A 25,729-nucleotide genomic window follows, 5' to 3' on the forward strand; every position below is an offset into this window, starting at 1 on the left:
TGGATAATCTTCTCTTATGTGGAAAAGCTCTTCTCTCAAGCAGAACAGTTCACTGAAGGGAATTATGTTTCACCCCCAGGGATGATCTACTACAACTGTCTCCTTATCTGATACTTCCACCCTGAGAATACTGAAGATTTCAAAAATAACTGAGACTTTTTTTCTTGACAGATAACCAGAAACCATGACAAAGAAAAAAATACATTAAATCATACAAAAATGTCAAAGATTTGAAAAAAATATATTTCTAAGTATAATTGTGTCTATACTGCAAATGAATGCAGCAGAAGACACACACACACACACACACACAGCAAGAGAACACCACATGGAAAGAGAATTGCTTTCAGTACAGCTTTCCTCTAACAGGTTCTAACTCTAATCCATGGATTACTGAAAGCAACAGAGCAGATAATCCAAGGGGTGTAAATGGGAAATAAAAGATCATAAGCTCAGTGGATGCTCAGCCAGTAGTACTGGGTTTTTTGTTTGTTTGTTTTTTGTTTTTGTTTTTTTGGTAGGAAAACAGCCTGTGTGTTTGTGTGTGTGTCACTTGGGGCTTGATGTGAGATACAGAATTTCTATATTATAAGGAATAAGACAAAAAGGAGTCTGGGGATCCCCATCCAGGAAAGAAACATCAATCAAAAAGAAATGTATAACCAGAGATATGTTCCTATCAAAGCATTCTGAATTATCCCAGGAACAGCGATATTTACAAATCTATATTATATTCTGGGGCATAAAAGAAATGAGGTATTATGTTGCCAAAGCAGACTAGATGAAGATGAGGCATTATTCAGAGCAACAGATTTAATGGACTAGATGAAGAAGACACATAATTCAGGCCACTAAAATTGTTATACAGTGCTAGTATTCCTAATTAGAGCAGACCAATAATCAGTGTATTTACCTATACAGTATGTTGACTCACCATTCAACAGTGGGTCTGCTCTAGTTGGTACTAACAAGGAAATCAGGTTGGTGATGCATATCTAAACTTGCACAAATCTTTCATATACTAAAAAAACAGAAAGAAACTTGCCATATGTTGTTTCATCTTTCATATTCTCCCTAGGACGTGACCAAGTATGAAGATCAGGTGAGGGAGTCCATTGTTTCACCTGGAAATTAAATAACATCTCATGTGAATGATGTATTATATGTTTGTGCACAGTCACTGGAACTGCACACTGGTTTGGACACTGATAAATTATGGTTCAGTGCAACATTTACTAAGATGGGTGATCTCCATATATTTTTGGACTGCAGATCCCATCACTCCTGATAACTGATCATGTTAATTGGAGTTGATGGAATTTGTAGTCCAAAATAGCCAAAGGAAGCCACTTTGAAGCTCATTAGTTTAGTGTTATATGCACGAGCCATAGCCTTATGTGCCACCCTCCTCACTCCTCCAGTACACCTAAATCTTAAACTGTGGTTAATTTTAACTTCATAAACAAGCCAACATCAGAAACAAAGGTTTATTGTGATGGTGAACCTTTTACAGACCGAGTGCCCAAACTGCAACCCAGGCCCCACTTATTTATTGCAAAGTGCCATGTCCTTCTGGCTTTCTAGTGAGAAACTCTGGCAAACTCTGTGCTAGGGCGAGAGCATGTGTGCCCACAGAGAGGGCTCTGAGTGTCACCTCTGGCACACGTGCCATAAGTTCACCATTACTGCATGATTGACAGAATTATTGTTAGTTTAAAAGAGAAGTTTCAGATTTCCTTGTGATCATAGTGAAAGAGAAGGGGGGGGGGTACCTAACCCAGAGGCTTACTTAGGCTTGCAGACATACAAATAAACAATAGCTTATTGTTACATTACAATGAGGCCACTTTTAATTGCACTGTATGTTCAAAAAAACCATCAACATAATATTTAATATTCACAATATGTGGATATTAAAATGTATGATTATATGGAAATAGACAGACTGACTTGTTATATAAATAAGAGATCAATAAACAAATTTGAACAAGAATGGAAACCATGGCTAAATTATCTGAATGAAGAAAAAGGAACATGCACTAGTATTATTTTAATTAATTTTCTAATCAAAGGGATCAATTCACTTGGTAACAGGTAGAAATAATTCAGAATAAAATAATTCAAGAAAGGTTTTATTAAGATTGAAAAGAAGAATGAAATGTTATTTGATGGATAAGAAATGTACATGTGAAGAACTATTAAAAATGTAATGATAATAGAAAGTGACAATATACTAATACGATAAGTCCCTTCTCCTTTTGTGTCATGTCTTTTTAGATTGTAAGCCTTAGGGCAGAGAACCGTCCAGTTAAAAAGATTGTATGTACAGCGCTGTGTAAATTTATAGCGCTTTATAAATAAAGGTTAATAATAATAATAATAATAATAATAATAATAATAATAATAGGAAGGAACAAAAATGTAAATATGTAAATTTAAATAGGAATACAATATTATGTACCATAGTAAAATTTATTTTATTATGTAAAAATTCAATTTAAAAAATCAACATTAAAATTTATATAGTATAAAATACAGTTGCCCCTCCGTTTTCACAGACTTTGAATCCGTGTCCCTTGCCTGTTTGTGGGCAGAAACAGAGGGGGATAAAATGGGGATGGCGATTTTTCACTTTTGGGGGGGGGGGGTCTGGGCTATGGTACATGCAAGTTAGGAAAGAGGAAGAAGTGCATTGGGCACATTTTCAAACTATGTACCTGAGTGATATCTGCTTTCTCTGTTTGTTACTATTTATACAATGCTACTTGTCACTAAACCATTCTATTAGACTTTCAATAATGCAGGTTGAATATCCCTTATCTGGAATTCCAAAATCCAAAATACTCCAAAACTGTCCACATGGTTGGCTGAGATAGTTGCTTTCTGATGGTTCAGTGTACACAAAATTTATTTTATTCACAAAATGTATATTATGTATAAAATCATGTTCAGTGTGTGTTTATGAAACATAAATGAATTTCCTGTTTCCTATTAATCCCCCCCCCCCAAAAAAAAACACACACACAATAAGCTGAAGCTTTTTGGATAAGGGAGATTCAACCTGTACTCAGATTCTTCAAATACAGTAGAGTATTGAAACAAATATTTTGTTGTCCAGTGTGTTTGGGGAGAAAAGGGAGAAGAGACAGAGGCATAAAGCTTTCTAATGTGACATAGACAAAATAACTGATTCTTTGTCAGTTGCTAGAGCTAATAAAAGAACTTGAATTCCACTTAATTATTAATTTTTCATTTAGATCATATTTGGGAGAGAACTAGTTGCAAACAGGAAGAGCAGAATGAAAAGCTTATCAGAGTTGCTGGAAAAACACAATCTGATGCATCCTTAAACTGGAACTATTTTAGAAAATACATACATGTCGAATTACAAATGGAGGTCTATCAGTTTCTTTTCTAAAATCAAAAGGTCCTAGGTCTAAATGAGACAAGCGTTGTCGGACTTCCAAAAGCTCACACATTCGCCTTCTTGTGTAAGGAGATGGCGATCGAGAAACAGAGGCTATTGTTGGCTGTTCATAGCTCTTTGTTGCTAAGACGTTCTTGATTTTCTCAGGTGAAGTAGTGTTCTTTTTTGGTGACCTTGCTTGCAACATTCCATCTGTAGGTGCATGATTCTGGCAATCTAAGTTATCCTGAATAAAGAGAGGAAACAATAAAAGATGGAAGTGCTCTCTATGGACTGTACAACCATTTCTAAGCTACTAACAAGCTTAAAGTCTCCAAAACAGACTCCAAAAATTTGAGATCAAATGCTCTTCCATTCTTGGGGCTCATACTTCCTCTCAGTCTACACTCATAGTCTATCCAACTCTCTGGTTCAATGACCCACTTCTACTACCTGGAAAAAGAAAGCACTCTGTTGCTTCTCTGCCTCAAGAAACTTAATAATTAATGCAACAGGTGCAGTTTTTCCCCCCTCACCACTAGTACAATTAAGACTGACCCCAAAAGTCAGTGGGAAAATGGTCCTTGTAGTAATAGTTGATTTTGTTTTGCATCATACTAATCTGGAAAAGAGTGTCGAATATATTTATTGTAACTTATTATTACATCACTAAATTATTACTCAATAAATTTCACTTCCAAACATTAAATACAGGATTTTATAACTAGCAGCTATTCTAGATTCACGTTTTCTCACACATTCAAACTTATTTGTTTAAAAAAACCCTGAATTTGAATAAAAGTATGTCTACAGTTTTCAAAACACTTTCATAGGAGGTGTTTCACCAAAACAGTAGCAAAAATCCAGCTATCAATATTCAGTCTAGAAATTAAATTGAAAACAATTAAATTATGCAAACCTGCTTTTGAGCTTCTTCTGAACTTAACAGGCTTTCAGAAATAACACAAGTTGTGTAAAACTTCATTTTTGGTGCAATTCCCTAGAATAGAGTCAATAATTGAACATCAAGCTCCTACTGCAAAGATAAAGGGTATCAAAGAAGTAAATGTCACCTACTGCAACAAACCATTCCTAATTTTAACAGTTTCCTTTGTTAATTTCAGCCTTTTAAAAAGATAATTAGAAAAGACAGAACAGCAATGGTAAATGTCAAGAAGATAACATTTGCATTTCTGACAATTCAATTAATGATGATTATATTGCTTTTGTACAACAATTAAGGTCTGGCGTTTATTTCAACACATTGCTTTGTCAAAAGCGTTTTTAAAGATTTTTCATGGCACTAATTAAAAGTCAAGTCATGCTGTTCAACCTTCACTCACATCACTTTCAAACTTTGTGATTATGCACACTGGAGAACCCATAGTCTACAATTACAGTGTTACAATTTGTAAACAAAGGATCTATGTTTTCCTGTGTTTGCATAACACATATTGGTAGTGGACAAAGTAAGATGTTTAGAATACACACAACTGTCCAAAGCAAACAAATGACCACTCTATTCCCTAACAGGGAGGGTCTAGGTACAGAGAATATATATTGCCCATGTTTCAAAAACTTCATTAGCTAGAAGTCTGTTTTCTGGCTTAATTCAAAGTGCTGGTTATGATCTATAGACCCCTATATGGCTTGGATCCAAACTATTTGAAATACTGTGACTCCTGAAGTGAGCCTGCTTGAATTTTAAGATTCTGGATGGCAGAAACATATTTGGTGAGGACATGGGAGAGAGACTTATTGGTGACTGATCCCAGTCACGGAATTCACTCCCCTTCCTTGCCCTTTCTTTCTTCTTGTTATTGTTTTTAACAGCCATCAAGATGACTTAGGCTTATGGTGACCCCCTGCATGGGAGACCTCCAAGTCACCTCATCATCAACAGCCCTAGTCAGGTCTTGAAGAATCAGAGCCATGGCTTCATGGATTTAATATCCATCTGCAGTATGGTCTTCCACTTTTCCTACTGCCTTCTACCTTACTAAGCACTGTTGTATCTTCTAGTGAGTCATTTCTTGTTGTGATATGGCCAAAGAACTCAGTCTGATCATCTTGGTTTCAAGGGAGAGTTCAGGCTTGATTTGCTCTAGCACCTATTTAGCTGTCTTTTTGTAAGGCATGTTGATGCCAAACATAGTGTGGACACTACCAGACTCAGCCTCCCAGTCGTGGGATTGCAAGCATGTGTCACAAGCCCTAAAACATACCTATCTGCCAGGATATATTCGCCTCTCTTTTGGAGTTACCAGGGAACAAAGAAGCATTATGTGATGGCAGAACATGATTTCAGGCTTGCTGTACAGTGGCACTAAGCACTCCTATTACTTGGCCAGTTACCATCTGGCCTGTTTAATGAGTCAAGGAAGGGCAAGAGTTTATAACAGATTAGGTGGTTCTCAACTCCAAGGATCCTGTCCACATCCTCAGGCTGTACAAATTTAAAGGTTTCCATTATCACTGGACAAGCAAGAACCAAAGTTACATTCACCAGACTGATATCAACTAGTTTCCATGTCAGAATGAATCAGAGCACTTTATCTGCAAAGTGCCAGGCAAATTCTTCCCAACAGCCTGTTGATTTCTCCTGGGGCCAGGTTGTAAAGGACCTCTAACCACTCAAAACAGCTCTGCTTGATGGGGCTTTGTAAACTCAATGGTAGTGGGGAGGATTCTGCCCATGTTGTCATGGTATACTATAGGCTCTCAAACAGGCTCTAGCCCTTGTTAGGATGAATACACTCCTAGTTTTCCACCAATTTCACCATCTCATATATTTCACTGTTGCCAACTACCTAGAGATGCAGAGGATTGGCTTAGCTCCACTCCATGAGACAGGACACTTAGAAATGATTATGCTCAGCACCATTCGATATCACTAACCAAATAGTGCTTCAACCAAATCACTTGCCAAGACAACAGATATAGTCACAAAACCCATCATGACATCATCTGGAACCATCAGACTCCTAGGACAGACCAATTTAATTCCATCCCTACAGAAGTTTGAAATCCAAACACGTCTAGTCTCATCAAACTGTATTCCACCCATGATAACCAGAGAAAAACCCTCCATTCCCAAATAACCATCAATCTATTCAGCACAGAACACAAAGTCTAAAGCATGGATGGAGCAATTTTCCTCTCTTACCTTCCCAAGGGCCACACTGGCATGCCAAAGACCTCATATACCCTAAAAATAGCCCCCCAAATCCAGGCAATGTATTGCCACAGAAATCCCCCAAACAGCCGAACAGGCTGTGGTTTTGCTCTCCTGACCTCTTATTCCACCTATATGCCCTGAACCCCACTCAGAAGCAACAAAATGATAAAATCAGTTAAAATGGGAAGTGAGCAAAGTAACTTTTGGTTTTGAATTATTATTATTATTATTATTATTATTATTATTATTATTATTATAGGGTTCTGATAGGGTTTCAGGTTGTGGGGGATTGAGGTGATAAAAATGTTGTGTTCTGCTGCATTTTTGAACAGTTTTACTGGTTTTACTTGTGTAAAAATATTTTAGGGGGGGTCTGGTGCTTCGGAGGCTTCAGAGGCTGTACTTTGGGGTTGCAAGGGCCACACACATGCCATGAGCTGCACTTTGTTCATCGCGTGTGTAGAGTTTAAATAACAGTTTAGCTTCTAAAAGGCTGCTACAATATATGAGACCTAGCACAGTATTATCTACTCTGGCTTCCAACAGTTATCCAGCATCTCGGGCAAAAGTGTGTTTTTTTAACCAACCAACCAGTCAAAGTGACTGAATCTGAGAATACAAAAAAACACACAAAGAACACATGATCACCAGCAAAACAGCTATGGTTTCTCCAAGTGGTTAAATCAAAGCTGAAATAAGAACCCTGAAGTATCCCTACCACCTAAGTGGCTTAGCAACTGAGCTCCAGATAAACTAATTTTAAAAAACATGAGGAAACTTAACCTTAATGAGGCAAAAGATGTGAACCTGGTTCCACAGAACAGCTCAGTCCAACACTTCTCTTTAACATAACGACCTCAAAAGGCTAGATGCAGAATCATATATTATGATAAGATGGATATTACATATTCACATTCATGGTAACAAGCAATAACTTTTATCGGAATTGTATAAACTTTAATCTTGGATTATTATTTATAATATTAAGTACCAATTCATCTGTCAAAAACAATGGCTCGGAGCATGATGTATCACAGTAGCTATTCTTAGGAATCACATTTACAACTGTACTGTGTGAAAGTTCACGTACTGTAAAACCGTAGGTCTTCTTCATTAAAACTTCACGAATGGAACCTTGCTGTCCACGATTATGCTTAGTTGAAGGAAAAAGAAAATCTCTTGTATTTTCTTCATAAGCAGCTAGAATTTCTCCCACTGAAAGTATGTTAGGCATATTTTTATTAGAAAATATCCACCTAAAAATCTCCAAACACACAAGCAAGTCTATACATAAAGGGCACAATCCCACAATGCTAAGTATTTTGAAAACTGCACTGATGTCAGCAGAAGACAAATGCAAACATAAATCTTTCCCAGTGAAATATGTATTAGTTAACCAGTGTTACACATGATATTCTTGTCTCCTGAGCCCACAGAGTAACATCCTACAGAACTGGAAAAATCTGTTGTAACAACAATCTCAGGGAAGGTTACAAAAATAATATAGTATAAGATCTTTCTTCCTAAAACACAGCCTAATACTAATTCCTGGCTTTTTAGGTAGTGAGTAGACCCATTTAATCAACTCCAGAATGGTGAGTCAACACTAATGTAAATCCTATTGATTCTATCAATGTACTTGAATTATAATTAGTAATAGAATCCCTTCCATAAATTTACTAATTTTTTTTTATTCTTGAATCATGCAGTTCTCCAGAAATTGTTGGGCTGCAATTTCAAGCAGCACCTATTTTGCACAAGCAATAGTGAGGAATACTGGAAGTCTTCACCATTTTCCCCTTCCTTCTGCCTCATAGGTACTAAAATTTTGTTCTGTTGGGTCCTTCAGGAAAAAATGTGAGGTGCTGCTAAGGGCTGTGAATCTGGCGAAGACTGCCTCCCCTACTCATACCCCCTTCCAACAAACACCCTGCAACACAAAATGTTTGGAAGGCAAAACTGGACCCTTTGTCTTCCTAGGTGAGAAAGCTGAATCAATCAACTCATTAGACTCTAAACCCATGGAGGCAACAATTTTACTCAAATCAGCATTTCTGTTCAGGTGCAATGATAATATAATTGGCTAGGTAGGCCCCGGACATAAAACCTCCACACGAAAAACAGAGGTACAAATCACATGGAAACATCTTAAGTGTATTGTCACTGTGCAGGAACGCTGATCAATAAAGGAAGACCAAAACCTACCACTGGGCTGACAAGGGCATTGCCGCTCAGCTGCCAGCCAATGGAGGCTACCTGTTGTCCCTTGCCCTGCATACAGAAAGAAGGAAAATTGTGTGCTCCTAGTACCAGCTGAAGCAGGCTCTGTGCATCAGAGTTCACCCTTATATTAGAAGAGGAAGAAGACGTTTGAGGAAAATTCCTAAAATCTGTCAAGAATTCCAAGGTTTGCCATGCAGAAAAGAGAAAGGAACCTCAGCAAGGAAAAAGATGCAAAAGTTGTATTTTGCTTTTGCCGGTGTCTTATTACTACAGCATCAGCATTTGGCTCCTTTTTGATTTGCTATTTCCAGTGCATGTAAAAATAAGCAGGCAGAGCAATAGTAAAAGCTATGTCAAGGTGAAGTTTGAGACTGGTGAACTAATGCAAGAAGCACAGCAATAGGGCTAACTTGACCCTGTGGAACTGCACAGTGCTCTATTCTGGCTCAAGCAGACATACCAACTGACTGGAAAGGATTGCTTTTTCTGTTTCTGTCTTCTCTCTCCTCCACTCATAGCCAAGCATTCTGTCAACACAGTGGTCAATTAGCTACCTCTGCAAGGCATGAGAACAATAACCACCTATTGATATTCTTCTGCAACACTAGGTTTGGTTTGGCAAACCTTCATCCTTCAGTCAAGGCTCTCAGGGTCAAAGACTCATGGATTTTCAATTAGCAAGGAGGAGATTATCCTCTGTTTCCCTTAGATTCAGACTTTATGTAGTGTCAGCTCATGGACAGAGCCTGAACATTTAGCCCTGCCTTCCACTCCAGTCACTAAGCCCCTGGTTAAAAAGGTGGGATGAATAGTACACATCTCCCTCATGTGCATAAGGCAAATATATATTGTGATTCTTTGCAAAATAGTAAGATCCACAGTTGGAAAAGGCTTATTAAAAACCAATTGCTGAAAAGCTATCTTGTTTGTGAGAAACAGAAACTTCTCTTCTGTTCAGTGACTTTTACCTTATTGGTGCATAATTTATTAAGATGTCAATACAATACCTGGAGGAGCTGTTTGTATTAATTCAAGAACTGCTGTGTCAACTAAAACAAAAGAAGAAAATTATAGTTAGAAGGTATTTTGATTTGTAAATGAAAAGCATTTCTCTATCTTAACTCTATTCTACATAAACACAGTGCACAACTCTGATCAACCAATGGCTAGTAGAGAAAGGGATTGGCACAAGGAGAGGTGAATGTGGAGAGAATACACTTGAGTTTTGTTCTTGCTGGAATGAGGTTTTGCAGCAAGTTCATTTTCCGCTCTGACATGTAATAAACCTTTAGAGATTTCCATAAACTAGAGAATCCAAAAATAAATTGTACAATAATTATTTGTTCTTGTTTGTGCTGTCATTAAATCTTGGGCGTTTTTCCCTGGAGGGCTGACAGGAAGAATCCTCCTTTCTGGTTATCCCCACAGCTATTATCTAGGGAAGGCTGGATGAAACACCAGATTGGCACTGTCCAGAAGACTCTGAAAGAACATCTGAAAAAGCCAAAGCATCAGGTAAGGTTAGAAGCTAGAAATGGAATCTAATGTTTAATCGAAATGGAAAGCATTTCTGCTATGGCAGAAAAGGCTCTTGCCTCTCCCTGACAAAAGTTTGTGAAACTAGAAGGAAAAAACCCTTGAAATTTGAGGGAGGCTAAAATCCTTCAGCATTTTAAATGTGATGCACTTTGACAACTGAATTATTATATACAAATAACATGAAAAAAGTCTGTTTTTTGTTTTATTTTTTGAACTGTGGACCATTATCAGCACTTTATCGCAGGTTTTTCCTAATTTCCACATGCAGCTGCATATAACTGATGAACCTAGCATATGCTAACAATAGGTAAATTGTTATCCTCAAGACAAATCTGGTTCTGCAATCCTATATCCTATTTTCTGGGCAGAACTGTAAGTGAATTACATGACACTTATGTTTTAGACAAGAGCCACTATGGTATAGTGGTTTGAATGTTAGACTAGGGTTCTGAGAAACAAGGATCAATTCCCTGTACAGTCATGGAAACCTGGGTGACCTTAAGTATGTCACACACTCTCAACCCCTGAGGAGGGCGACAGCAAATGCGCTCTAAACAAATCTTGCCAAGAAACCCCAGTGATACTTAGGGTTGCCATAAGTCAAAAATGACTGGAAGGCACAATAAGACATGTATAGGACTGCAATGTTATGTTTCCAAATATGTACATCTCACATTTTGCTCTTCAAAGAACTCAAGAAAAGCCACATGGGTTTCACAGGTGACCTCTCACCCCAGACATTGACCAGATGCAGACCTGCTCATCTTCAGCAAGTTTGCTGTTTCATGTGTTCTTGATAAGAAATAGAACAGCTGAATTTGAATTTTTGTTTGTTTGTTTGCTTGCTTCCTTTCTTGCTTTCATTCATTTTATAACATTTTCAATTGCATTCTCTGCCACATCTCATCACAACTAAGAACATTTAATGTGTGGGGGTGGAGGGACTGAATTCATCTGGGTTAAGAAAATTGCTTGAAAATGTGATCACAAATAAACATGCACTGGGTGTTACAATTACCTAGACTTCCATTATTTAAATAGTTAATAATAATAATAATAATAATAATAATAAGTTTTATTTATAAACCGCTTTTCCGCAGTGATCAAAGCGGTGTACAAGTATTGCAATGACAAAATACAGAATACAGACTAAAAATTGCAATACATAAATAAAACTTCAATAAAAACATTACAATTATACAAATTAAAACCATTACATCAAATCCAGGCTAGCTGAGAGCAGTCAATAATACAGTACATATCAAGGAACATCGGGGAAGGCTTGCCGAAACAAGAAGGTCTTGAGTCTCTTTTTAAAGAGATCTAGAGAGGTGGTGAAGCGGAGCTCATTGGGAAGGGTGTTCCAGATCCTAGGGGCCAAGATGGAAAAGGCCCTTTGCAAGGTTGACACATGTCTCGCCATCGGGATCCTCAGCAAATTCTTCCCGGCTGACCTAAGTGTGCAGGGCGAATTATATGGGGAGAGGCGGTCCTCCAAGTAACCTGGGCCCAAGCCATTTAGGGCTTTATATATAGTTGTATCATATATTCCCTAACCAATACACAATAGCCCATAAACAGACCAATTCTGCGTTGTTTCGCCTGTGCAAAATGCTCCTGTGAAAAACAGACACACACAACAACAACTCTTAACTCAACATGCATCCTCCACTTTTTTTGACACAATTCTCAATTTTCGGAGAAAGCCAGAAAATTCATAGCATATTACCTACTGTCTTTCTATTTATTTTTTTAAAGAAGGCAATGATGGAGTCATTTTCTAGTTTCCTATTTAATCTTCAATTGATTTTGCTTATTGTCCATGCTAAAGTAATTTGGTGCACAGAACATAACACAGATTAAAAAATAAAAGAGAAGAAAAAGCACCTACATTCCAAAAGTCCAACAAGATCTGCTGGATCAGATACATTGGTATATACCTAAAATGAACATTAAAGAAAATGAAACTGAACTCTTTGGCTGAGGATAAAAAAAAAACATTGAAAGAATTAAAATAAGCATAAAACTGCTCAGATTTCTTTTAAGGACAGCAGAATAACAGAGTCAGAATGCTTTCCTTTAAAAAAATGAGTTTTCTCTTTTGATTCTTTCAGCATTATTCTCCCATCTTAAATTAAGAAGAACCACAAACAACAAAGATGCAAATCTGTGATACTTTCCATAAAATTAAATTCTGGTAACTGTTACAAAATTGGGTAAATTTTGGTTATATATTGGTTACATTCTTTTCTTAGTCACGCATGAAAACTAATGAAAGCACATCAGCTCAATGTGAGGGAAGATAAATATTTTCCTACAGTGTAACCCTACAAATGTCTGCTCAGAAGTAAGATGATTCAGTTCAGGCATACTTTATGCCATATAAATGAGCACAGGGTTGCTGTCACTGGCTTCTATTTTATACATAATTTTATTGTTGTTGTTAATTGCCATCAAGTCAACTTTGACTTATGGTTATCCCCTGAATGAGAGATCTGGGAATAAACTGGATTAAAGTCAACAGACCTTATTTCTGAATATAAACATACTGTATATAAGATTGTACAGATAAAGTCTGATTCTAAGTAGCATTGCTTAAAAATATTATGCAAGATGAACCATAAAGATTATTGCTTGGGTATAATACTATTAACTGAGTTCTTCAACTTCCACTGAGAAAGAGAGATTGTGTACAGTTGGCCCTCCATATTAGTGGGGGTTTGGTTCTGGAGCTGTGGATACTAAAAATCACAGGACCTCAAGTTCCATTATCATCAATAGATGCTGACATGCACATGGCCCCACCGGCGCAGCTGCATGCATGTGTCACCGTTAACGATAATGTGCAGATGCTTCAATCTGCAAATGGCTAGCCCACAAATACAGAGGGCTATTTTAAGCCAGCATATGTCAACAAAAACCCTGCAATGGTCTCTCCTTCTCTGGAGGTTTTTAAACAGAAGGTGGAAGGCCATCTATCAGGAGTGCTTTGATTATATATTCCTGTAAAGCAGGGATTGGATTGTATGGGCCATGGGGTCTCTTCCAGGTCTATGATTCTATCTTACAATCACCAACTGAGCCACCACCTGGACAGAGTAGGCTATGATAAATCACATAACACTGGAGAAGACTCACATATGCATCCTACAGTCATTCTTGGAGGAACTACAGTCTCGAGCCCAAAGAAAAAAAACAATCAACAACACTAGCACAGTGGATGGGCTTCCATGATGATTTTAGAGCTGAAGGTAACAATGCAGGAAACACAGGAAAATCCACAGAGCGTTGACCATAGTATTTAAGCCAAAGAGGACATATTCACCCAGATATCTCATCACTAACATTCTCATCCAGCAAAAAACTCATGGATCAAATTGCCAGTCTCTTCCTCTGCAAACCCCTGTTACAAAGCCCTCCACAACTAGTTTTCATGTTGCTCTGAAGGCTGCAGGTAGAGGAGGATTCATCACGCTGGCACGTCAGAGACAGTGCAATACTGGATGTAGGCCTATGCCATTAGACTGCCTTTTTATGCCATCATAGTAAATAAGTAGAATACTTTTATTATGCAGGATAATTCACCTATACCACTCATTTATTTATTAATGTAATATTCTACTTCTCTCCCAGCACAGGATTCATGAATTAAATTTTCCAGTTTGCCACATTAAAAAGTGACATTTTTACAAGTATCTGTGGTGGGATACAGACTGCCCAAAAAGGGCGGTCTGCCGGTTTTGCTGCGCGAGGGAGCCGCAGCAGACAAATCGTGCAGCTCCCTCGCGCAGCAAAAAGAACCTGCAAAAAGCAGGTTCTTCTTGTGGCGCAATTGTGATGCCGCAGTGCGCCAATGGTGTACTCGCAGCGTCAAAATGACGCTGGGACGTGTGGAAGCTAAGCATCCGTCGTTTCAAAATGGCAGCGCCCGTGTGCACAGGGCGCCGCCATTTTGACACCCGCATCATGTGCTAGGGGTGAAGCACGTATGGGCGGTGTGCCCTCGGCCAACCCCTAGCACGTGATGAGGGCGCACTATAGGCCGGTCTGTATAGCACCTATGTCTACTGCTACACTGCAGAATTAATTAAGTTTGACACACTTCAACTGTCATGGGTCCATCCTATGGAACTGTAGCTTGTTGTGGCATCAAAGCTTTGACAGAAAAGTCTAAATATCTTACAAAGCTAGGAAAAGAAATAGCAGAATTGGAATGTATCCACAGATTCCAGCAGTGGGTTGAACTAACAGTGGTCTCCTGGAACACTACACACATTTCAACACTATATAACTAACCCTCATCCTCATGAGGGTGCCCTTGACCAGTTCATCACACACCCCTCTGATTCCCACACTATATTCCAATGCTTATTTATATGGTTATCTACTCTCCTTGGCTTTAGGCAACATCCTTCTTCCTATCTTTGTCCCCCACACAACCATCATTATAAATGAACTTGCCACCTCATATCATACCCACAAGGTTTTTAATTTCAATTGGCATTCTTACACACAACAGACTTATATAGGTCTGTCTCTGGACTCTCCACTGTTCCTCGTGCATCTGAGGAAATAGGCTCAAGTCTACCAGCTTCTTTCTTTCAGTTAGGGCCCAAACAGACAGGCCAAAATAAAGCTGCTTCAGGTCACTTTGGAGGTACGCTGTTTAAATGACACATGTATTTTAAGAGGCCAGAAGCTGTGTCAAAGCTGCGCTCCACTCCTTAGGACTGGATTGTGGCTTTGGCGTGGCTTCCAGTCTCTTAGGATGCATGCGTCATTTAAACAGCACACTTTCAAAGTGGCCCAAAGCGGCTTTATTTTGGCCTGTCTGTTCAGGCCCTTAGTCCCAAAGGTTCTACAAGACCCCTTTGCATACTGATTTTCCAGACTAACACAGCTATGTTTTTTAATTATACTATGGACATTTACCTTTTCAAATATCAGTTTCTCATCAAATATAAGAGGAAAAACTGCAGGGATACAAGAAGTCTTCTTATATTGTCCAAAAATGCAGGCACTGATGTAGACATCATCTTTGGCTTTCAGTGTAACACCTGGGCATGTTACCTGGAAGAGGAATTTTTTTTCAAAATGAATGTAACTAGACGGGAGACTGAATACCAGGTGCTGTATATTTTAGAGGAAGCAACTGCAAAACCACCTCTGAGTATTCCTTGTCTACTTCATGTGGCTGCCATAAATTATCAGGTGACTTAAAAACACATAAAAGTGTTTTAGGGAGGAATTTACTGTTGCACTGATTATGGGGTTCATGGGGGAAACAGCATCGCTAAACTGAGTTGTCCCCCCCCCTTTCCATCATGGCTGCAGCTGTTACAGGAAGAGAAATGCACTAAATGATGATCACAACAATGTGTTCTATGTGAGGTTACCCTTAAGGTGGCTATAGAAGCTGCAGTTGGGGGCTGCAAAAAGAGCCTGGGAGATCACATATGTCTCATTCTGCCAACACTGATGTAACATATTTGCTGATGGAACTGCACTGTGGGTTTCTTTGCTGCAAACCCAGGTTTCATTGTTGGCTTACACTGTTGGCTTACAAAGCCATTAACAACTAGGAACCTGTACAGTTGACAGCATGCCTTCTCTGTTATGAACTTTTCTGGTCACTAAGACAATTGGTGTTTCAGCATGTGCCTGAGGTCTGTTTAGAACCTTTTGTTTATTAGCTCCATCTCAATGAAATTTCCTGAAAGCTGATTCTACACATTCACCAATTGCTTTGAAAAGATGTTTTTACTTAAACAAGCAATTGTTTAACTGAAAAGAACAGGCACCATTTATTCATGCTATTCTTTTACTTTTTTATGGAACCTCCTGACAGATTACCTCAAGATGCCCATCTCCCTGTCTCTGACTGTTTTAATTATTTAAATTGTATTTTATTACTGTTATGTGGGAATTATTATGCTGTTTATTTAAGGGAGGGAGGGGATAGTGAGATATATTTTTATATTGTATGGATTTTACTACTGTTGTAAGCCACCTCAATCGTATCGGAGAGGCGGGATGAAAATATATTATTATTATTATTATTATTATTATTTGTTGTTCTATGCTGCTTTATTAGGTTATCTAGGGAAGTTTATAGCGAAAGAAAATAAAGAATGCCTATTCCTAAAGAACTAGGAATCTTATTCCATCTTCAAGGCAACTTTATGCTTTATGGCTTCAGGTTTCATACACTACTGTCCACTTCAAAACAGGGATATGTTATATTAAGCTGCCAGGTACACTGTTAGGGAGAACTGTAAGCATGATAGTGAGATCAGAAAGAAATATAATGTGAATAGGAGAGGCTATGCCTATGCTGAAAAATATAGACAAAATAAGTACAAAGACTATTCACAAACTACAAAGATCTTGACAATGGCAACTAATTAATCTCAACAGTAGGATAAATCTCAAGCAGAAACAAATACAATGAAAACATAATGCTGGGACATGAATAGGTGAATTTATAACACTAAACACATTTATATTCCACTAAACTCAATATAAACCAGCCCTGGTCGTGCAGTGGTTAAATGCCTGTATTGCAACCACTCACTCACAAACCAGTAAGGTTGCAAGTTTAATACAGTGCACCCGTGCCATGTGCGGATGCGTTTTACATGGCTTCCAGCATACATGGAAGCTGCTTGGGGAGGGAAACAATGCTGCTCCGCCACATGCACATTCCTCATTATTTCCTATGGGCTCGAGCATAGGCAGATTTTCCCTTACGCGGGAGGATCCGCAACAGGAGAGGGTCCACTGTACTAGCAAAAGGGCTGAAGCTCGACTCAGGCTTGCATCCTTCCAAGGTCGCTAAATGAATACCCAGATTGTTGGGGCAATTAGCTTACAATTTGTAAACCGCTTAGGGAGTGCTTAAGTGCACTGATAAGCGGTACAGTATAGAAATGTACTTGCTATTGCTATAAACTCTCACCCTTTCCCTTACAAAAATCTTACAGGGAAGGGAAGGGAATTATATAGCTCTGCAAATATTATAGAATTACTACTCCCAACAACCCTGGCCAGTATTACCCATGGTAAGAAATGTTGAGAGTTACAGTTCAACAATACTGCCACATTTTTAGAGGGCTGATTATTGTTCCTAGGGCTGTAAAATCCTATGGTTTTTTTGTTGTTGTTCTACTCTTTGATTTTACATGCCAGACCGTTCTACAATGCTTTGTTAGTAGCTGCTATACTCCTATATCCTCATAACTACCCTGGTCATAGAAATCTTGGTAGTTTCTAAGGCCCAGTACACACCTTCTTGAAGGTCTGGGCTGGCGGTGGCGTTTTTTTTGCTGGAGGGAAGCTGCGGCGGTATAACAAGTGCGCCACTGGCACACTGGTTACGTAAGTGTCATGTGGCGCCGTGTGGATGCCATGCGGCGCTTACATAACAATGGCAACGCCCATGTATACAGGGAGCCGCCATTGTTACGTCACCATGACATATTAGGGTTAGGGAACATGTACATGGTGCGCGCACACTAATCCTAATGCTGGCGCCAGTACGCCGCTTGTTGGCGGTCTGTATGGCACCTAAGAGACTTAGGAAAAATAGCCGTTTCTTAGGACAGACCCTAAGAATGCATGCTGCATCTGTCCAGATAAGGAGTTCTTGTCAAGCTTTTGGCACGAGTAAAGGTTTAACCCGTTTTCATGCTACACACAGTCTTTTTGGTGATCATTTTATGTAACAATGGATAAATAAAGTTATCTTCCTGAGTGCGATTAAAAAACAGAAATACATACACAGAAATACAGAGAACATATTCAGAATAGATATCAGATTTGTTTCTGGTAATGATGAGAAAGAATGTCATACTCTGAAAAAAGCAATACAAAGCTTCCCAATGTAAATGTTTTTTTAAAAAAATACTGTATTTCCTCTTCAATTTTTTTTAAAGTTTTAAAAGTGAGAATATGCAGCACTGAAATTACAGTACAGTGTGGATTGCAAAAGTATAAAAGAATGAATTCCAGAAGGCTTCAACGAAGTTTAATAGAACCTAAGGACACTTTATTCAAGATAAGGGTTCTCTTTTAAAACTCAAGAAAAAGGGAAGAGAGGCAACGCCACATGTACAAATAGAAGAATGAGGAGAAAAGAAATCTCTGCCAAGTATTTAAACAGCTGGTATCACATTCAGGACTGAATTTGCCCAACCCACATTCTGCAAAATGATTGGTGCAGAGAGTTTTTAAAAAGGCAGACGCTGATGTCTAATTGGCTGATAAAGATGCAAAGAAAAGAGAATTTAATGCAACGGTCCTGGAGCACAGCAGGATGTTGAGAGAGAATGGAAAAGAAAATGTAGTTCAGCTCAACTTAAAAAGTGCTAAATGAATAGAAAGGGAAGCTGGGCAGGGGAAGGAGGAAAGCTAAGGTGGCTCACATTTTTCAAGGAACAGTTATGCCTGAAATGTACAAAAGTGGATGCCAGGCTAGCCAAATTATGAGCTCAATAGCCTACTGAGTATGAACAGAACTACTAGGTCTGGAAGCCTCTGATTTCCACCTAAATATTGTATATGGTCATGTATAAATCTAGGAATTTTAATTTTAAAAAAATCGACACCCTCCCCCCAAAAAATAAACAATAAGTCGACTTATCCAAGGGCCAATGTAAGTACTGTAAGTATTTTATATATATATATAAAGTTGAAAGGAAAGAGAATAGTCTGTCCTGGAAGCACAGACCCCTCTCTACTCTCTCATCCATCCATCTTTACTATGAGCACAGTTATTCCTCCTGGGATTTTGTAAGTTCTTTGGCATCACTTCACTTTGCTTCATCCTTTACATCTTTTGTTACATAATCCTAAGTTTTACCCTCGACATCCACGGGTCAGCTCAAAATCCATAATTTTGGCCCAAATCCTTGCCTCAACTTATAAATGAGTTTGACTTATAGTTGAGTATATATGGTGGTTTATCTCAGTCTTGGCACCATCACAACAGGCTCACTTGGTGAGGACCCAAATTCCCTTCCTCTCTGCCTTCCTTTTGACAGTAGGCAAAGAGATTTTGGTCCAAGCAGGCTTCCAATATATGATCATTGTCAGGGAGGTTTCAGTGTGTGTGTGTGTGTGTGTGTGTGTGTGTGTGCGCACGCTTTATTTATGTTTTTCACTTTTTATGTTTTTAACTTGTTAGCATGATGGTTTTAGCATGATGATTTTAACTGTTTTCCCATTTTTATTGCAAAGTTTTAAAACCATTTTATCTGTGAGTCGCCTTGGCTCCCTTTTGAAGAAAAGCGGCATATAAATTATATAAATAAATTAGGAAAGGGGGGGAAGCAATAAAAGCATAGCCTGAAAGCAAGAAGGAGGATTGATGGGAAGAAAACGCCTATGACCCCACACAATGGTGGGCATAGATCAGGGAGGCTTCCCCAATGATGGTGGGGCCTTTCGTTTGAACCTGAAGAACAACGAGAAGCAAATACACTTGTCCCTCGTATTCGCTGGGGTTAGGGGCACAAGACCCCCGTGAATGTGGAAAACCACAAATAACAAAAATGCCATGTTTTTATCCTCTCTAAGGATCTCTAGGTCCTCCAGCGCAACTCTGTGCCCAATATCCAACAGACACTGACCATAGAACTGCACTAGAGGAGCTAGAAATGCCTAGCAGAGTATTCTCTCTAGGAATCTCTAGGTCTTTCAGTGCAACTTTTAGTTAAAGTTGACCATAGAGTTGCGCTGGAGGACCCAGATATTCCTGGAGAGAACATATTAATTAAAATCTGTGAATAATCAAATCTGCAAATATCAAAGCCACAAATATGGAGGGATGAGTGTATAACCCTGGTCTCCAGAGTCATACAGTCCATTACTCAAACCACTGCGTGGGATGCAGCCAGAGCAGAGGTGCATCTTGCACTGCAGGAATAAACCCAGCTTTGACACCACTTTGAACTGCTATGGAATGCTGGGACTGAACTGACGGTTTGTAGAGTCTAAATGCCTCACAGACACACTGCAGCAATAATGAGGATCCAGTCTGAGACCGCTTTAACTGCCCTGGCTCAGTGCCAGAGGTCCCTGGGAACTGTAGTTTATTGTGGCACCAGAGCTCTCTCTGACAGAGAAGGCTGGATGTCTCAGAAGACTACAGTTCCCAGAATTCCCTAGCATTGAGCCAGGGCAGTTAAAGCGGTTTCAAGATGGATTATTTCTGCAGTGTGTTTTACACTTTTTTCCTCCTCCTCCTCCTCCTCCTCCTCCTCTCACCGTGCGGATGTGGAGCTCCAGAGAGCAAGCGAAGGCCTTGCGCGGCGGCGGCGGCGGCGGCATCGAACCGTCTCTGCCTCTTTCTCTCTTCCTAAGATTGGAAGCTATTGATAGGACTGCGCTTGCGCCTGAAGCACTGTTTCCATAGCAACCCCAACGCTAGCTGCGTGAGGGCCTGAGGGGGCGTGGCTAACGGATCCCTTGCTGCTTGTTCTGAGGCCAAAGGGGGAGGCTAGAAAGAAACATTCCAAACCACCATCACTTCCGGTATATCGCCCTATACACTCTTAAAACTCTGCTAGCTAGGTCACTTTAATTGCTCTGGCTACTTCCTGTTGCATTCTGGGACATATAGTTCGGGAAGGGACGTTTAAGACCACTTAGCCAGAGAGCTCTTAAGCCTCATTGAACTACAAACCCCAAAATGCAACAGGAGGCAGTCAGCGCAGTTAAAACGACCTAGCAGAGTTTTAAGAGTGTGGTGGGAGAAGCTCAAAGCACTACCTTAGAAATGTAAACTCCTAGAAATCAGTGGTCCTCCCTCCCACACACACACACAAACTGTGCTCTTTATTAAGGGGATTTTGGACTTCAGCTCCCAGAATCCCAGACTATTGGCCAACATGGCTGAGGCTTCTGGGAGAAGAAGTCCAAATAAATCTCTTAAAGGGCACAGTTTGGGGACCACTGCATAGAGAATCATTGGGGAATACTTGCCCAGAGGGAAACAGGAGGGACTTGACCATAGAGAAGCACTGGAGATGTTACCTATATGTTTCCCTATAAGCAAAGTATTCCCCAGAGTGTCCCTAGGGCAGTGCTCCCCAAACTGTGATTTTAGACTTCAGCTCCCAGAAGCCTCAGCCATGTTGGCCAAAAGCCTGGGATTCTGGGAGCTGAAGTCCAAAATCATTTAAAGAACCACTGATTCAACACATATAGCCATATTTGTGTGTAACAGTGGTCCCCAAACTGTGCTCTTTAAGGGATTTTGGACTTCAGTTCCCAGAATCCCAGGCTACTAGCCAACATGGCTGAGGCTTCTGGGAGATGAAGTCCAACAAAAATCTCTTAAAAGGGCACAGTTTGGCTGCCACTGAGATACAACATGGAGGACAGTTTGGAATTCTTCTTTCCTGTTTAAGTTGTCCAAATCCACAAACACTTGGACAACTTCAACAGGAAAGAAGAAACCCTTAAAGTCAACAAAGTTTGGCTACCAGTCCTGAAGAACACCAAAATCAGGACTCAGCAAATGCAAATGGGGAAGACTAACCCTCCTTTGCATATCCTCCCACCCTGAGGCCCTGCCATCCAAACAGAACAATACACAGATTAACATGGACTTTCCTTTTTACCCAGGGTCACACAGTATATATACATCCAGCTCTCTTTCATGTCAACATTCTCTGAAAATGCCAGCCACAGCTGCTGGCAAAACATGAGGAATAAACTTCCAGAACATGCCCACATAGCCCAAATCACCCACAAAAAACTATGGATGCCGGCCATGAAGGCCTTTGACTTCAAGTCATTTCTGACAGGCCCTCCCTCCATTCACTTTCATCCAGAGGAAGAGAATGGCAGGCCAGCTCCATCTGGCCTTGCCTGAAAAAGAATGGCCCTCCCTCCAGTCCATCTGCCATGGTCCAGGCCTCAGAGGGAGAGAAGATCTGCTGGACTTTCCCCCTTCCCCACTGCCATTCCCTTCTCCTTTTGTGAGCTTTACCGCATTGGCTCCTTCCGTTCCGTTCTGAGCACGGAACAGAAGGAGCAGGGACGAGTGCGGAAAGAGTGGGTGACGGATTTTACCGCACACACCTGTCCCTCATTCGTTCCGTTCAGCCTCTCTTCCGTTCTTAATCCGTTCCAGAGGGGGAAATTTTTGAGAACTGTTCTGAATGAGAAGGGAAAAGAAGGGGAACGGAACGAGTGAGGGACGGGTGTGTGCGGTAAAATCTGTCCCCCACTCGTTCCGTTTCCTGCCGGGCCGGGCTGAGAACCCGGTGCGATAAATCTCTGTGTCTTGTCTTTTTAGATTGTAAGCCTAAGGGCAGGGAAATGTGTAAGCCGCTCGTATACAATTGCCCCTCCATTTTCACGGACTTCAGATCTGCGGTTTTGATTATTCACAGAGGGGTGATTTCCATTAAAGTTAATGGTGCATGCATCTGTGACACATGCACATGGCCACACGCAGAAGCACGCAGCCATTCAAAGCTATGGGGCTTGAATATATACAAATTTCCAAATTCACGGGGGTCTACAATGGATTCCCCACAAATACGGAGGGAGGACTGTAAATATTCTAAATAAATATACCTATACTGGGGGTGATTTTGGCAAGATTTGTTCAGAGTTAGGTTCATCACTGCCTTCCCCTGAGGCTGAGAGAGTGTGACTTGCCCAAGGTCATTCGGTGGGCTTCATGGCCAAGCGGAAAACAAACTCTGGCCTCCTGAGTCATAGTCCACTGTTCAAACCACTACCTTATGCCAGTCCCCACAGTCACACCCACAAGGTTACTCCAGAGATGCAGAGGTCCATTAGGAGAGATCCCATAGCTATAGTACTCATAAAGAGAATCCAGAAATACAGGCAACTCTGTTGATTTATATCAGCCAAGCAGCTCTATCAGTTTACATTGTTGTTGTGTATCTTCAAGTAATTACCAACTTATAGCAACCCTCAGATGAAGCTGTTATGGAGTTTTCTGAGCAAGATTTGCCCTCCTCTGAAAGCACACTCTGAGAGAGTGTGACTTGCCCAAGGTCCAACAGTAGGTTTCATAGTCCAATGCTCAAACCAGTACGCCATGCTGGCTCTCCAGAGCAACTGTAAAGCAGAGGTTTCCAAATGTTGGCCTTCCAGATGCTCTGGGTGCCAGCTTTTTTTAGAGCAAGCAAGAACATTTGTTTTAAAAGAGAAGGAGAAATCCCCTCCCAAAGGTAAGAAGTGAGGAAAAGCACGCTTTAGTCTGCAGAAGTAAAAGGAAGAAAGAAAGAAAGAAAAAAAAAGGGGGGGGGGGCAGGTCCCAAATAAAAATTGTCATTTACAAATCAGTAGTTTTGTGTGATTTCCCCCAAAATAATTATTGTTAATCTTTTAAAATTGGGTGGATTGATCATCAGTCTATTAAATGATAACCTGTAACTACAATTATACGTAATAAGAAATAATTTGTATATACACTCATCCCTCCACATTTGCTGGGGTTAGGGTCACAGGACCCCCATGAAGGTGGAAAAAACATAAAAAACAAAAACACTATGCCTTTACCTGAGAGAACACCTCTCTAGGCATCTCAAGGTCCTCCAGTGCAACTCTGTGGTCAACAGCTGCCAAACATTGACCATAGAATTGCGCTGGAGGAGCTACAAATGCCTAGTGGAGTGTTCTCTCTAGGAATTTCTAGGTCCTTCGGTGTGGCGTTTGGTTAAAGTTGACCATGGAGTGGTGCTGGAGGACCTAGATATTCCTAGAGGGAACATACCAATAAAATCCATGAATAATCAAATCTGCAAAAGTCAGAGCCGCAAATGCGGAGGGACGACTGTAGTACCAAATTTCAATACAGATGCATTTTTAAAATATTAAAAGCTACAGGTTGATAAACAATTACAGCTGCTCATTTTCAGAAGGATGGTCCATCTTTAATTCTTTCTTTCTTGTTTCCTGTTGCAGTAACACAAAGGATCTTTCTCAGAGGATATAGATTTTAAAGAGAAATACACTGCAACAACTGAATTGGGACCTTTTCACACTATACAATTATAGCAATATGATTCAAGTTCAGCTACCATGGCAACATCCTACAGATTCCTGGGGTTTGATGTTTGCTGAGACTAAAGGGATTCTCTTGCTCAGAATTCTAAATATCTTTCCACAAACTGCAGATCCCAGGATTTCACACAATGTTGCCATGGCAGTCAAAGTGGAATCATAATGCTGTAATTGTATAGATTAAAAAGATGATGTTTATAGCTGATAATATCTTGATGGGAATACTTAGAAACCCTACACTCTTGGGTTCAAAATGTAAATAAATAGGTTAGCTTGCAGCCCCCCTGATTTAAAAAACTGGCCATCGGCTATTCATTAAGTTACAAATTAAATCTTGCAGACTCACAGATTACATTGCAGATAATTGGCAATCCTCTTTTGTGACAGATGTAAGAAGCTGCAGTAGGAGGGGCTGCATTCGAATTAGAGCAACACTTTGACATTTATTTCTCAAATGAATTAATCCACTTCAGAATTTATCTGGCTTTCAAGGCATCTCACTGTCTTCATTAATAAATAAAACGTTTAAAAGTTCTTAAAGTACAAGCAAACAACAAGATGCAGATAGATTTGGTAACACAGTTTAGTAGATTTTCTACAAATGTCAGCTGACTTGGGCAGAAAATGAAAATGCCCAGTAAAATAAAACCACACCTAAAACTCATCAGATTTGTAGCACGTGAATGTCTCTGGGGAGAACATTTTACTACTGTGAACTGAGCTTCTGCCCCTGCACCACCCCATTTGAACTCTAGTCCACTGTTATGAGATGAGGCATCACATCTCCAAAGGATCTTTCTCTGGTTACTATGTATAAATGTACAAATGATGACCACAACTGATGAAGAAAGAAGTGACTCCACAATAGAGACTGTTACATAATAATAATGTTTGTAAAAGAAATATTCTCATGCTTTACAATTATATATTCTGTTACTAACTTCTGAGCCGTTTTTTATATCCTTGTTGTTTTTTTTGTACCTTCAAGTTGTTTCCAATTTATAGTGATCCTATCATAGGATACCAAGGGAGCATGATGCAAGATGTTGTTACTGTTGTGTACCTTCAAGTCATTTCTGACTCATAGGGGCTGTTTCAGCCAGATCAGGGCCATGGCAACTGCATGCTGTGGTCCCAATCTGGCCTTTTCAGGGTGCAAAAAAGAGTCGCAAAAAAACAGCTCCTTTTTGCGACCTGGAAAGGGTGCCATGACCATGTTGCCATGGCTTGGCTTGGCGACACTCCTTCGGTGCTGCATAGTATGGATGCAGCGCCGGAGGAGCACCATGACAATGACACGCACTATGTGGAGCAGTGTATGGCGTCATGGCACC

General features: G+C 39.9%; 1 protein-coding gene across 1 annotated transcript in view; it reads right to left on the reverse strand.

Annotated features, from left to right (window-relative positions):
- The window catches only part of SPATA6 (spermatogenesis associated 6), a 40,775-nt gene extending 19,955 nt beyond the window's left edge, over positions 1-20,820 (reverse strand). The window contains exons 1-8 of the mRNA XM_089515098.1: positions 20,613-20,820; positions 15,279-15,416; positions 12,238-12,286; positions 9,815-9,856; positions 7,675-7,799; positions 4,326-4,406; positions 3,378-3,653; positions 1,046-1,124 (exon numbers count right to left, since the gene is read on the reverse strand). Coding sequence (XP_089371224.1) covers positions 1,046-1,124; positions 3,378-3,653; positions 4,326-4,406; positions 7,675-7,799; positions 9,815-9,856; positions 12,238-12,286; positions 15,279-15,416; positions 20,613-20,675 — 853 coding nt within the window. The 5' untranslated portion in view covers positions 20,676-20,820. The remainder of the gene's footprint in view (positions 1-1,045; positions 1,125-3,377; positions 3,654-4,325; positions 4,407-7,674; positions 7,800-9,814; positions 9,857-12,237; positions 12,287-15,278; positions 15,417-20,612) is intronic.
- Positions 20,821-25,729: the final 4,909 nt, after the last annotated feature.

This window comes from Sceloporus occidentalis, unplaced genomic scaffold (assembly GCF_023333645.1).
Source record: "Sceloporus occidentalis isolate IW3139 unplaced genomic scaffold, rSceOcc1.0.p SCAF_3, whole genome shotgun sequence".
Taxonomy (NCBI): Eukaryota; Metazoa; Chordata; class Lepidosauria; order Squamata; family Phrynosomatidae; genus Sceloporus; species Sceloporus occidentalis.